This window comes from Chinchilla lanigera, unplaced genomic scaffold, assembly GCF_000276665.1.
Source record: "Chinchilla lanigera isolate Chin_1 unplaced genomic scaffold, ChiLan1.0 scaffold00073, whole genome shotgun sequence".
In the NCBI taxonomy this organism is placed as follows: Eukaryota; Metazoa; Chordata; class Mammalia; order Rodentia; family Chinchillidae; genus Chinchilla; species Chinchilla lanigera.
In genome coordinates, this window is record NW_004955474.1 from 5042077 (window position 1) to 5057323 (window position 15247).

The 15247-nt window shown below is 47.7% G+C and overlaps 1 protein-coding gene and 1 long non-coding RNA gene across 8 annotated transcripts in view; both read left to right on the top strand.

Moving 5' to 3' along the window:
- Window positions 1-3345, top strand: part of Wdfy3 (WD repeat and FYVE domain containing 3) — a 280520-nt gene extending 277175 nt beyond the window's left edge. For 6 of the 7 annotated variants that reach the window (XM_013502725.1, XM_013502727.1, XM_005401374.2 and 3 more), the window contains one exon: window positions 111-3345. In XM_013502725.1, coding sequence (XP_013358179.1) covers window positions 111-234 — 124 coding nt within the window. In that variant the 3' untranslated portion in view covers window positions 235-3345. The remainder of the gene's footprint in view (window positions 1-110) is intronic. The other variant, XM_013502729.1, reaches the window with a different exon arrangement.
- Window positions 3346-11077: 7732 nt separating this feature from the next.
- Window positions 11078-15133, top strand: LOC102027293. Its single transcript, XR_263595.2, has 2 exons — window positions 11078-11686; window positions 11798-15133. It is a non-coding gene; the product is annotated as an uncharacterized LOC102027293 (long non-coding RNA).
- The last annotated feature ends 114 nt before the right edge of the window (window positions 15134-15247 follow it).

Below are 15247 nucleotides of genomic sequence, written 5' to 3' on the forward strand. Positions count from 1 at the left end.
AGCAGCATGGCCTTTGGCATCACTTTGCAAGCTTCCCCCTTGATTGTTAAATCACGGAGCCTGCACGTGGGGGAGGAACTCTTAACTCACTGGTTTTCCCTTTCCACTAGGTGCAGCCGGTTTCAGTCTGAAATCAAACGCCTGAAAATCTCCTCTCCGGTGCGAGTTTGCCAGAACTGTTACTATAACCTGCAGCACGAGAGGGGCTCGGAGGACGGGCCCCGAAACTGCTGAGGGAAGCCGGAACCAGCTGGTCAGAGACCAGGCCTCCAGACCCTTCCTGCTTCCCTGTCCCGGCTCGGAAGGCACGGAAACGAGTCTCCGTTTACACATCTCTTCACACCACGTGTTTGCAGCGTCGGACTAGAGGGATCACCGGAGAAATGGGTGTCGAGCATGGGGACGGGGCGGACGCTCTGGCAAACAGCCCGAGAAGGCGAGGTGGTTCCTAGCAGCGACATTTCCGCTGTCCGATTCTCCCCGGTAACAGTATCTGGCTCCAAGAACAAACCCTCACTTAACAACTGTCTTTCCCTGCATCTCATTTTTATAGAGCTCTCCATCCTTATTTGGAAAACCTACAAAGACAACAACAAAAAAAGGCTTTTAGAAAATGGTTGTAAATCTGACTTCTTTGCAAGTAACTGTGTATATTGTAAATAGGTATAAAGGCCTTTTTTTTTCTAAATAAGGACCTAACTGCCTGTAACCTGAGACTTCAAACTAAACCACTAACTCGGTGAACTCTATGGTTTGTCTACCATCTCTCACCAACTAATTATAAATATTTTTTTTAAATCCTCGAGGACATTATCTGTGGTCTTTCTTTTCTTCTCTCTTCTTCTTTTTTTCTTTACAAACCCAGCCCGTGTGCCTGATGTCTTTTCTTTTAAGTTGCCCGCGGTGTCCCCATTCACACTAGGCTAGTAACCAAAATAAAGTGGACCTTGTTTAGGGAACAGTGGGGAGAAAGGAAGCCTCGCCGGAAGTAGCCTGGAAATAGCGGGGCACCTCGCGCCTGGCTGTGCGCGCCACCTCGGGGTCGTTCCTGGTGATGCGGCCCCGAGACGCACGCAGCCACCCTGTGTGCGGAGCGGACCTTCCTGATGTGGCAGCGGAGGTCACGTGACCGGTGGTGTCGGGGCAGCCCTGCCTCCGCAATGGAAATATATTTGCATGTAACCCCAAACTAGCTTCTCTTGCATAGAACATAATAAGTATGTGTCTTTGGTGATACCAATGTTCTACTATAGTTTATTTTCAAAAAAGGGTAAAAAAAAAAAAGTGTACAGACCTAACCTTTAAACCTTGTTGTAAAACTGGATCATGTCAGAACTGCTTAAAACTAACCTTTACCATTTAATGCCATCTACCTGAAAAACAGTGAGATTTATACTGTATCAATGTCTATTTTTTTGTTTTTTGCTATGAATATAATTACAGTATTTTAATATTTAGTTATTTAATTCGTTCTAGTTGGATACGAAACACACAAATCCAGGGGGATTGAAGCTAGCAGGGGGATAAGAGATTAGTTTACAGAAAAGGCTTTGGTGGTGGGATTTTTAAAAACGTGTGTTATGTACATAAATATAAATATATATATAAAATCAAATAAAACACTTAATCTAGATTTTAACATTTTCAGATACTTAATGATAATATTATAAACAATCCTGAAAGTCCTGGTGATTCGAAAAGCGTGGATCATCAATGGCCCAAGGAAGGAAGAGCAGGCACTCGGACCCTCACGGGGCATCGGGGACGGTGGCTTTGACTTTCCCAACTCCTCATCGTTAGGCCCTGGTGACAGGCACTCTTATGCACTAAAATGCACATATATGCACACGTGTTCAAAACTAGGCATTTGGTACAGTAGTGATCTTGTTACCTGATAGGCTGAAACCAGCTTAAGAACAGATCTGTTCTTCCTGATAACTAGGTCTCCAAGAGAAAATATAAAGGCTGCTTCAGTGCCTTATGCTTACTAAATTCAGATCTTTATTTACCTAGGTTTGAGCCTACAGTCTATTTATGAGTACATATCAGAACTGATGGAAACACTTCTATTTCTGAAAGTTCAAGCGTACTTGTTAATAAAAGGAAAATTGGCATTCATACTATCACTGCAAGAAGAGCCGTGTCGTTTTCCTTTCTGCCCTGTCCTCGCCCTCCCGCCGTTGTCACTGATGCTGCCGGTCACCAGCCGCAGAGACTGTGCCCGCTCCCAGCGGCGGCCCGCCCTGTCGGCCTCTGGATGCGTTGTAGCAGTGTTATTCTACACTTTTTAAGAGGCGTCCTCCTGTGTCCGTGAACCGTGTCTACCCCGTCCCCAACAGCAGAGGTGTTCTTTAAGGACTGCAATATAGGAGTGTGTGTGTGGTCACTTGCAGGTTGCTCCCGCATGTCATCTGAAGCTACATGGAATGAACACTTTTCCAGCTTTCCAACACAACTTCCAGAACTAGGAGGCAGAAACCAAAACCCTCACAATAGTATTTCCTCTGGCAGCTGGTGCTGTGGGTGACTGCCTCGTGCAGTCGGGTTTCTTTTCCTTTTGCTCCTGACACACAAATCACAGGCTCACAGCCAGGTACACTCGCATCCGAGCTGATCTCTCTGTGTTCTGTGTAAGTTTGTTCACCGTCACAGTCCCGTGCACCCCACCTCTCCCTGCGAGAGGACCTCACAAGGCTCCTGCCTGACCTCGGGGTCTGTCGTCCACCCCATCACCGTGCGAGCACCCATGTGCTCACGTGTATGTGTGTATCGTGTGCAAGTGTAAGGTCACGCTTCCGAGGAAGAGAACAGTTGCCCGTAGCAGCCATCCATCTGGGTAATAGCAAACATTCTAGATAAGTTATTTTGCACTTTCTTATGTATAAAGTTGGTAGAAACTTATTTTTGCTTTGTATCATTTAAATACATTTTGTTTTGGTAAATGAACTGTATAAAATATTTATGCTGTTAAAACTGTTTCTAGAAAGTATTTTTAATTTCAGCAAGTTTGGTTACTTGTTGCATGACTATTAACACTGCTGACTTTTTGTGTCAGTGCGATGTATATTTTTTGTCCTGTTATTAACTTGTAAGCCCTAGTAATGGCCGATTGTTTGTACAGCAACAGAAGTAAACTGAAGATACTGGCTAAGACTGGATTGACTGTGGACTTTTGTACAATATTTTAGAATCCGATAACTGTTTTGGTGGTAATGTAAAAGGCCTGACGAATTCCTATCTAGTATGCAATCTGTGATATCTGAATGTTCATTGTATATCTGTCTCTGATGCAGAAAGGTAGAGTAACACAATTACAATACATGATTAAATGCAATAGTCCAGGTACTTAAGTATTTTTTTTTCATTTCAAATAAATACCTATTTACCAAAAAAAAACAAAAAACAAAAACAAAATTCTTTTAAAGTCAGTTCTTCAGAGAAGAAAAAAAAAAGCGTAGCAATTCCATGAAGCTTGTATAGGACTTTTCCAGGGGTGAGTATTTCAGTCATCGCTGCTGAAGGTTACAGAAAGGTGTGTGAAGGGTTTTGTTCACATCCTCGCGGAGTCCAGGCTGTCTGCATGTTAAACTTCTCAGTTTGCTGCATTCGGGCGGGGCTGATGATGATGGAGAAGCCGGGGACTCGGGACGTGACCCCCGGATCTAATCAGGCTATCCAGAAAAAGGTTTGCTGGCGTGGTTTTGCACCTTTTTTCCTCCGCGTTAGTGCCTGTCACAGTGTGAGGTGTGCGCGTGCGCACGTGTGCCCCACCGCAGCCCGCCTGGCATCCCCGCAGCCGCTGTTGTCGGCCGCTCTTTCCTGTTCAGCCCTGGAGTTAAGAGTCCACGGATCCATTCCAGTGTTCTTAGCTGTTTGGTTTTAAAATCTCCTTTCGGCAAGGAAATCTATTTTGAAAATTTTACTTTTCCTCCTATTAACGATTCTAAGTTCATCTTAAGCTTGACCCTCAGAGTTCCAAATTCGAGGCTGTTGTGCTTATTACCAATATCAGCTGGGCATGACGGTGCACAGCTGTAATCCCAGCACGCGGGAGGCGGTGGCGGGAGCGGCAAGTCCAGGGCCAGCCTGGGCTACGCAGGGAGACCCTGCCTCAAAGAAAACACAGAACAGCTGCACCATAGAGAGCCCATCAGATCCGGCCCTGGGTTCCGGAGGAGTTCATGTGTGCAATCCCAAGGAAAAGTTAATGAAATTCTAGAAGGTGAATTCAGACCTACCGCTTCCAGTGCAACCCACGGCGAGAATAAAGAGACAAAGACATATCTTTGTTCCAGTCGGAACAGTGGCTAATGGGAACAAAGGCCTTGACCCGGGGCCAAACCTGTGCTTTTTATTAATCCGTGAAGAGGGGAGTGGCTCGGGTTGGGTGACTGAGAGCGGCGGGAAGTGTGTGAGTGCCGTGAGCTGGGCTGGGTGGGAGGTACAATGGCACCTCTGCAATGTGCAGAGCGAGGTGTGCAGGAGTACGGATTCTGGTGACAAGGAACCTCTAAGTGTAGAGCAATCTGCTTAACACAGAGGAAGTATCTGCTGGTTTTGGTCAGTTGCCTCAGCTTTGATGTCTGACCCTCTGCCAGAGACGTCACAGGCTCTGTCTCCGGGCTCAGGCCCGCTGATGGTGCCGGTTCCTGGCCTAGCTCGGGCTCAGTAGCACGGAGCCATGGGGGCGGGGGGAGCGGGCGGGCATCACTGACCTGTGCGTTGCTTCAAAGGCTACACATCAGCGCCTCCCATTTCAGGGCTTACAGCCAGCTGAGGGGGTGGAGTACTAGCCTGGCCAGCTCTGCACAGGTCAGTACACGGAAGCACGGCCAAAACGCAGACAAATGGTCTTTCAGGGAGAGCCGTCCTCCACAGCACACCTCAGTGCAACTCTAGTTCATTGGCAGAAAATAAGGGAAGGTCAAGAACTCATAAAACAGTACTAATTTCTTTTTTTAAAAAAAGTTAATAGCGGGGCATGGCGGCGCGCGCCTGAAACCCCTCACTCAGGAGGCTGAGGCAGGAGGATCGTTGTAAGTTCAAGGGCAGCCTAGCAAAACCCTATCTCAAAAAGACAAAAAAAAAGTTAATACACTTAATGGTGGAAGGAAGCCTCGGGCCACTTGCCTTTTCAGATCGTTTCTTCTTAATAGTTCTGAGTGTCTTGATAGTGTGAGCTTCTTAATTACTGGTTACTGTTGAGAATCCGAAGCTACCCATGACCTTTCACACTCTGCTTTATCTTGCGCTTCGTGTCTTCTGTCCCTCTAATTTCCAAACCTAGGACGCTGATAACAGAATGAAACCCTGGCTCCCCGACACCCTGGTCAGCCACATCCCGCTATCGCAGCGTAGAGGGATCTACACAGCATGGCCACTTTGTCATAGGACGTGGAAAACCACACTGTCCTATGTATAATATTTCAGTATCACCAGCAGTCTCAGGAAATTCTAAATCCTATGATGATGGATACATGTTTTCCAGAAGTGAATTTTTTACATGGTGCCTTACTCTGCTCCTTGCTTTTTCAGTAGAAGCTGTGACCCTCAGGAAAGCGGCTGAATGAGCTCACTGCTCGGTCACACAGGAGCGCAGAGAGCAGTTGTGCTCAGCCCGCACGGGCTGTGTGGGGACCTCTCAAGGTGTGTCGCTACTGAGTCAAGGTTGAATGAAACAAGCATTTTGCTGCTTCTCCGAGGATACCTGTGAGATCTCCGCAGGCACAGCATCACTCGATTCATTCAGGGGCCAGCAGGCTCACCACTGTTACTCTGCATGCAGCAGGAAAGGAGGCAGATGAGGTTTCCGTAGCAGGGGGAAAAGCATGTTCATCTTGCAGAAGGCCTGCGAGGGTCTCCGGACTCCTAGGGGTCTAGGCATTGCGAGCCACTAGTTCCAGAAGAGGCCTCAAATGCTACATAAGCTATGAAGTGCTAGGCACACGGTCTCACCTGGCAACTAGATTCCCTCTTCACCAGGTGCACAGCCAGCCCTCCCAACCCAAGCACCCATTTATCACAGCGCCACCCTGTAGCTCAGTGACAGACATTTCCAGAGGGGTGCATGTCTCATAAGGGCCTTTCAAAACCACACAGTTATTCCAGTCAGGACTCTACACATTTGATGACACAAAAGAAACTGTCAACGCTACTATTTTCATATTATATACACTTCTGAGCTGGGAGGGTAGCACGCCAGTGAGTTGGAAGTCTGTCCCCATTGTACCACACAACTGTGAGGCAGCCAGCGACTTGCCTTCTACTCCAGTGCGGCCTGTTTTTGCGGAATTCGTAAGTCGTTCTTGTGTTGAATTCAAGCTTTCCTGTATCACTCCACTGAACACTTGTGCTTCAAACTCTGAGATGTAGTCATAAACACTGAAATTTCCTTGGTCCTTAAGGGCCTCCTTGAGCATACACTCTACATTAGCTTTCCTGTCACAGGACACCACACCCAACACTTAAGGTGGAGTTTAATTTGCTCAGACTTAAAGGGGGTTCAGTCCCTGGTAAGCTGGCTCCAAGGCAGGAACAGCATGGCAGAAGGAGGTGGTAGAACAAAGCTGCTTGGTTGTAGCTGCTATGAAGCAGAGCAGGACAGCAGTGCCAAAGAGGAACAGGCACCCACAGCCAAACTTCCATGACCTAGTCAGACACACCCAGGAGCAGTGATTCTTAATCAGTGAAGTTGACATCGCAAGATTAACAGTCATAATCTACCTCCCAGCAATTTCATGCCTACACACATCTTAAACCATGCTTAATCTCAGAATTAAGACAATCACAGGGTCATAAAATCCACCTAACATAATTATCCTGTTTACAACCAGAAATGCAATAATCCCTTCCCCCAAAGTGTTAAGAGTGCCAGCATTTTTCAAAAGTCCAAGTTCAAGTCTTTTCTGGAGACTGAAAGCAAATTATTGTCCATAAACCTGTGTTAAAAATCAAAAATAAATTACATAATCACAAGGTACAGTGTTGGTATAAACATTTCCATTCCAAAAAGGAGGACTAGGGGGATAGAAAAGGACTAGGGGGATAGAAAGGAGGACTAGAGGGATAGAAAAGAATTGGAGTGAAATCCTGCAAGGCAAACTTAAAGTCTGTAGCTCCATGTCCAGCATCCAGGGCACAGGGTGGTAAAATGCGAGTCCCAAAGGATTTGGGCAGCTGCACCCCTCTGACCTTGCTGGATGCATCTTATAAGTCCTCTTTCTTGGTCTGGGTCCATCATAGCCTGCGTCTTTCCTTGGCTAATGTTCTACATTCTTGACATCTCCAGCTTCCTGGGGTCTGCTGCATGTTTGGCTTCAATCCCACAGCTTCTCGCACTGCCCTCTCAGGGCTTCCTTGCCTCACCTCCCAGGCCTTCCTTTGAAATCTGGGTGGAAGTTAACATGGCCCCACAACACTTGCATTTTGCATGTCAGTAAAACCAGCATCACAGACAAGACCAAATTCTGTCAGCAGAAACAGAAGTCAGGCTCCTTTAGATCATGGATAAAGCAGCCTCTAAGTGTCTAGATGACTGTGTATGGTGAAATGACTCGTAGGCCCTTGTCCAACAGGGTTTCCAGGAACTCTCTTCTCAACTAAAAGGTTTTTAATTTTGTACCCTTGAGCCTGTGATGGGGAAGGTCTCACTGATCTCTGAGATGCCCTGAAGGGCATCTTGTATACAAGTCCTTGTATAAAATACTTGGTTTCCTTTTAATGGTGCTCATCTCATTAGCAGATATACCTTCTTTGGCCCCAACTTTACACATGGTTCCTTCTAAACAAAAATTTAAGTTCCTCAAATTTTTCTGCCCTGCCTTTTGTCCTGATTCTTACTATCTGGATAAAAGTAGCCAGCAGTACCCACGACACAGACTAAATGTTGAGCCAGCTTGAAATTCTCTCTGCCAAAATAATTAGTCTGTCACCACTAATCTCCATCTTCTGATCTCAGGATATAGCCATAAAGTAGACACATTTTCTGCCAGAGTATAACACAGACGCCCTCTAGTCCAAGTACCAGTGGAGTCCTTGCTCCCAGCCAAAACCTCCTGAGCCTGGCCTTTACTGTCCACACTGACATTTTGGTTTTCTGAACTTCAACCAGAATCACCTATCAAGATCTGTTTATAGGATTTTAGGGTCTCTCCAGCCATCATCTCCAAGCCCTTCCAAACTCCTGCTGTAAACTAGTTCCAAAGGCTTCTAAATCACATGGTCAGGTACAATCACAGCAATGATCCCTCTTCTCTGGTACCAATATTCTCTATCAGTTAGCTTTCCCACTGAAGGACACACTATCCAACATTCACAATATAAACAAGCAAAGGTTGGGTTTACTCCTGGTTTCAGTTCATGATCAGCTGGCTCCATGGCAGAGACACTGTGGCCAAAGAGTGTGGAGGAGCAAAACTGCTTAGTTCATGGGGGCCAGGAAGCAGAGGGGGGAAAATGGTGCCAGGGCAGGGAACCATTTATAGTACACAAGGCCATGCTTATGTGATCCACCCAGATATACCAAAAAGTGTGCTTTACTAATCTGCTGAGTGTTTCTCAGTCCACTGAAGCTGCCATTTCAAGATTGATGGTCACACCCCTCACCCCTCTCCATGTACCCAGATCTTCCACCTCAGGGGAGAAGCCATAGGGTCTTTGTAAGTGACAGAAGAAAGCTTCCTCTCCTCCTTCTAGAGCCAAACCAGGGAGACTGAAGTACTCCAAGGGTGCCCCCAGCCCTCAACCCTGCCTAGCATGGATGGAGAGGGGAGTGTGGGCTCCCAACTGTAGAGTCAGCTGGCAGCTCTTCCCCACCTCACACTCAGACCCCACACACTGCCCTCCCCCTGTCCATTCACCAGACCCCATCATGACACATTCTCCAGTCACACACTTTAACAACTTTAAAATAGAATCAACACAGTACACAAATCAGCAAAGTGCAGAATTCATATTTTAATATATTTGCGCAGGTATACACCATCACTACAATTCTGGAAAATTTTCATGGTTCCAAAGGAAACCTCTCGCCCATGGCAGTCACTAGCCATTCTGCTGTTCCCAGTACCAGGGAGCCAGTACCTTTCTGCCTAGAAGCTTGCCCATTCTGGGCATTTCATGGAATGGAATCATGTAGTAAGTGGTCTTCTGTGTTTGGTTAGGCCTAGCACTCTACCATTAAGCTACATCTCCAGCCCCTTTGAATTTTGAGATAGGGTGTCACTAAGTTGCCCAAAGTGACCTCAAACTTTCTCTGTTTATGCTGAGATGTGCCACCCCACCCGAAAATTAAAACAATTGTGTTTGGAGACGTTCTGCTGACGTGTGACACCCGCCCCACTGAGTTGTAAGAGATCTTTGTATATTCTAGATACAAGTCAATTATCAGAGACAGGATTTGCAGATATTTTCCCTTAGGTTGTGGTTTGCCTTTTTAATTTCTTGATAAGTGTCTCAAAGTTTAACACCTTTTGATTTTTTTCCACCGTTGGTACCAGGAATCGAACTCAAGACCTTGAGCTTGCCAGGCAGGCACTGTGCCACCGAGCTACATCCCCGGCCCAACACCTTTTGATTTTAACAATGTCCTTGGGGTTGGTTTTGTCTGTTGAGGGTTTGCCACCCGTGTCTGGCTCCCCAGCCTCCCAGGCTCCCAGGTCCTTCCCGTGCATGTGTGTGCACAGCCCCGTCAGGAATATGCAGCTCCCCACCACAGGCTTGGCTCTCCACTGCCACTGACTTCACCCAGAGTGGCCATCAGCCACGGTGTCACATCCAGTGAGTCCCTCGGCCTCCACCATCACAGTGACAAATCTCCAGCGCTGAGCCTGGGGAAGGAAGCAGCCCTGGGCAGGGACCTCCGGAGCTCCACGTGTGAGTTCTTTAAGCCCCAAACACTTCCCATGTCGGGATCCTTTGTTTAGTTTTCTACTTTATAGATGTTTTTTGGGAAGGAGGATTCTCCTGCCTTTTTACTCAGACACTGTTGAAGTCCCATCTTGACAATTCTGTTTCTCAGTAGGAAAGGATAGGTCCTGATGCAAAAAGGACAACCCAATGGACATGGTGTACTAAAAAATAAAATCAGGCCACAGCAGGAGAACTCGGTGGAAGTTGAGAATCCACTCTGGAGACAGCAATCCTTGCTTCTGGCTCCTGGGAAGGCTTCGTTCCCATTTGGATCCCTCCTGCATCTCTAAACAGGCAACCCATGTGGGCGCCACACTCGGGTGCAAGGGCCCGAGGCTCAGGACGTCAAGGGTGAGTCCTCCTGATTCGGCACACAGGTGGCTGAGGGCGCTTGCAACCACTGACCCCAGGCCCTCGGGACTAAAAAACCGGCTTACAAATCTGCATTTTAAAATGATAAAGCTTTGTGAGTAGTGATTTTATCAAAGAAGATAAACACATTCCGAATAGGTGCAGGAAAAAGTGTGCAAAAGTGTTAGCCACGTTGGAAACGAAAATTAAAACAATAGTGCAGCCCTCTGCACACCAGCGACAGAGGCAGGGCTGAGACAGACAGTGGCAGGTTTCAGGGAGCATAGAGACAGCGAGCAACGCAAGCAAGATTGGAAGATTGTATTCACTGTAGAAGACAGTTCAGCGGGGCACAGTGGTGCACATTTATAATCCGAGCAGTCTGAGAGGCTGAGGCAGGAATATCACAAGTTTGAGCCCAGCCTAAGCAACATAGCAACTTAGAAGACCTTGTCTCAAAATAAATAAAATATAAAATAAAATAAAACAAGGGTCAGAGATGTAGCTTAGTGTGAAGGCCCTCATTTCAATACTTAGTACTGCAAGAAAGAAAGAAAGAGAGAGAGACAGAAAGGAAGGAAGAAAAGGAGAAAGAGATGGAGGAAGGAAGAGAGAAAGAAACAGGAAGAAAAGGAAGGAGGCAATTTGATTATTTCTTTAAAAATGTGAACTTACTATATAACCTAATAATTCCACCCACAGCAATCCACCCAACAGAAGTGAAAATGTGTTCACACAGATATGTCTAACAAATCTTTTCTTTTTTCTTTTCTTTTTTACGACAGGGTCTTGATATATAGCCCAGGCTGGCCTTGAACTCACAATGATCCTCCTGCTTCTGCCTCCTGAGTGCTGGGATTACAGGCATGCACCACCACACCTGGCTATGACAAATTTTCATCACAATATTTTCCATTAGAGCCCTAAACTAGAAATAACCCACATTTCTATAGCAAATGGGTTAATGAAATAAAGAAATGGGTTAATGAACAGTATTCATATAAAGTAGCGATGTATGCGAAACATGATGTCAGATAAAAAGCCTGACGTGATGTAGGATCCTGTTGTGTGTGATATCCAAAAAAAAGTGAATTTCTACAGACAGGATGCAGAAGGGCGGTTGCTTGAGACAGGCTGGGGTGAACTGCAGTGGGCACCCAGGAAGCTTCTGGAGAATGTAGAACTGTCCTCAAGCTGGATTTGGTGACATCGCTATAGTAGCTAAATTCTATCTCAGAGCAGCTGTTGGAGACAAGTAACAGACTCAAGTTCTGACCATTCCAGTGTGTGCGTCTCACCAGGGCGAGCTGAAACCTCTGGTGCGGGTCCTTCATGAGCAGTTGCAATGCACCGCTCTTCCTGGCCCCACCTGAAGGGTAAAAGCCCATGCTTCCGAGCAGAAAAGCCCTGGGTCCCTTACACTCAGGTAGGACACACAGCTGAAAGGAGAGGACCGGATCAGATCTTCTCTGCTGCCTCTGAAACTCACTTTGCCCAGCCCGCTCTAAGTGACAAGATTTTTATTTGATGCTTCCAGAAGGTTCGCTTCTGTGCAGACAACAGGCTTACAGTAACTGGGCACCTGTTGGGGTCACATCCTCTAGGCCTGATGTGCAGCTACGCCACAGCTTGTGAAACACAGCCCCTCACTGGTGCGCGGATTGAAAGCGTGCGCTTCAGGAGGTGACGGGCAGCTCCAGCTATGCACCGACAAGCCCCAAGCAGAGGGCCGGGGCTTCCGCATGTCCTGCCACTGTCTTGCCCACCAGCACACTTCTCTCCCCGACCCACCTTTGTGCAGGGCAGCGGATCCTGAGGCTTCCATCCTTCCTGAACGAAGCTCGGTGCTGGCTGCATTGCAGATACCCTGGTTTGGATGAAGTAAACAGTTGGGGGCCATCTACAGTTCAAGGAACACTTGAGTCAATGCCAATAAAGCAGCCAGAGCTAGAAGTGATGGTTAGCTTTCTGTTCATCCCACCGTCAACCTATTCCTTCCCACAGAGAGCAGCAGCAGGACAGGAGCAGACGGGACACAGGCAGGAAATTTGGGGCCACTGGCCAGCTACTCATGCTGGACCTGAGTCACAGCACCCTGCTTCCCTGATCCTTAAAATAACCTAATTCACCAGTGAGGCCCACCTCAGAGCTGTGCAGAAATGCCGGGGCTGGGCCAAGGGGCTCCCAGGGGAGTCCTAAGACTCCAAGCGTGTTTGCTCAGAAGCCCAGGGGCTTGCAAGGCGCACGCTTCCACCAGGCAGGGGACGCAGAGGCCACGCGAGACGGCCCCAACTGATTTCCAACAGCTCGGAGTTGGAGGAGGGACCAGGAGCAATTCAGAGTCTCCAAAATAAACACAGCACTATTGACTCTGGTGCCACCCCAGAAGCGTAGAACATCGCCTCTTTAACCAACACAGACCTTCGGGTATTCCAAAGCTTGCTCACCTCTGCCCCAAAGATGTCCCTGTAGATGTGTATCTGTCACTCCTTAATGAATGGTGCTTTCTCTAACGAGAAAATGGCACAACCAAGTCAAAAATATGATGTTTGGTTTTATTTTCCTATCTCAGTGTCGGTAAAAAGATTCAGAGAACTGACTGACATACATCATGAACATTTACCCACAGACAATACACGCAGTTTACACTGTTCCTCCTCTGTGGAAAAAGGTGACACTGTCTTAGCTGGAGCCAAAGTGCAAAGGAAGAGACACTACACATGAAAACCAAGAGGGCGGCACGGTCTCTCCGTTCCGGTGTCAGTGTGCGCCGCCAGGAGGGAAAGTGCTGAGGAAGCACATGCGAGCCAAGCTCAGACAGCTGAGCGGAGCTCCCACGGCCGCAGGTCGGGAACCAGGAGCTGCTACTGTGAAGGAATCCCTAGCTTCTCATTTTCCTGCTATAACACTGCTACATCGGAATCTAAGCCCTTGTCCCAGTGCGAATATAAAAGTGACCAAGTCAGGGTTTTCCGGCCATCTTTTGCTAAAATATATTCTATTTTAATATACATGCTATAAAAGTGTGCTGAAAAGGTTAATCATCAGAGCTTTGTTAAAATTATTTTTTTACATATAATGTACACCCAACTCTAAAAGTATATTTGACTTTTTTTTTTTTTTCCCCGGTACTGGGGATCAAACTCATGACCTTGCGCTTGCTGGGCAGGTGCCATGCCGCTGAGCTAAATCCCCAGCCCCTAAAAGTATATTTGAGAAAGAGCTCTTACAGCGACTCCCAATATTCTTGGCTCCATACGTGGTTTATAATAACATTGACTTGATAATACATGTATTTAGCAATGCCCTCATAATTCTATCTTGCAAAGCCTCAACGATTACTTTAAAGGAAAATGTGGCGGGATCTGTGCACCTGCAAGGAGTTTTTACCTGCGCCAGTGGCCAAGTTTTCAGTGGGACCTCCTATCAGAACATTTTCATTGTACGTATTTTAAAATTTTGGTGCCCTGAAATTCTCTTAGGGTCAACATTTGGAGCTTTTAATGGGGCAAATAAAACCAGAAGATCTTGAAAACTCACAGGTGGTCTGCTCTCCAGCGTGATCATCCCTCCCGCGATGTCTGGGGTGATTCTAAGCGTTTGAGGGGCAGTGTGAAACACGCGCATGTGGCGGCGGCCACTCAGCTAAGTGCCTGCCGGGCCGGAACAACACCGAGACGCATCCTGCTGTGACCGCGTCTCCTGGGACCCCGCAGGACTCAGGATGAGGCTGACAGCTAAGGTCCACTCGTGGGACCTCGCAGGTCCGCAGTCTTTTATTTCAGGGGTGACAGCATGGAAATACAAAACAACCATAATCTGTTTCTGATTTAAACAAAAATATTTACTCTCTTCATTAGCAAAACATTCTTTAAAAATGGTGTGTTCTCCCCCTCTGCATGCCTAGCCAGAGACACCTGGCTAGGTGTCTGAAGGCTTCCTGGATGCGGCAAAGGGTGGCGAGGCTCGCGGGAAAGGCGAAGGGGAAGGATCAGGATGCAGTGTGTCCAGGTACCAGTTTCCGAGGCACACGTAAATCATCGCATGTCACAAACGTATACTGTACCGATAAAAATATATATTCAAAAACGGAAGCAATTACTCTCATCTGTTAGTATCCAGTCCACCAAAGCAAAGATTTGGCATTTGTGCCACACATGCTCTTTGTTCTTGGGGGAATCACACCTGCCTGGTCTCAGGAGGAGAAAGTGTAGCAGGCTGAGCTGAGTACCAAGGAGTTGCTCCGAGCTTGGGTCTGCAGGCGGATTGGTGTCTGCATCTCCACAGGGCCCCACCGGAGATGAGCAGGTGCCAGCCCACGCAGGCCCACCCCATGCCGCCATCACTCTGGCCCTGCACCAGCCCTGCCCTGCTCCCTGCCCTGCCCTGGCCCGCTGGTGCCCTGATCAGCTGGTGCCAGGCCTCAGAGCTCGGCGAAGGCAGGGCGCACGGAACGAGGAACAGCGAGTTTGACCAGCAGGCCCAGCTGCAGCCCCGCCTGGTCCTCGGGGGAACGCGAGGCAGCATCTGTACACCTGCTCCTCCACCAGGAATCACCTTTGTTTCTCTTGGGAAGGCTTCACAAGGTCATTTCCCAAACCATTGTATCAGACATAGGGTTAAATGCCTGCTCTTCTAACAAGTCACCCTCCCTTTCCTGAATTGTGAACCTAGCTGAAAGTAGAATGTTTGCCCCTGGCTAACGACTACTGCTCTGGAAAGTGGACAGGTGGCTGCGGTAGTGCAACAGTAGAGCATGTGCCCCACACATGCAAGGCTCCAGGTTTCCTCCCCTGTACTAGAGAGAGAGAGACAGAGACAGAGACAGAGAGAGGAACGAAAGAGAATGAAAAAAGGAAGAAAGAGAAAAAAAGAGAAAGAAAGGAAGGAAGAAAGGAAGGAGGAGAAAAGCGGGGAGGGAGAGAGGAAGGGAGGGGAAGGGGGAGGATAGGGGAGGGAAGGGAGAAGAGGAGGGGGAGGCAAGGGG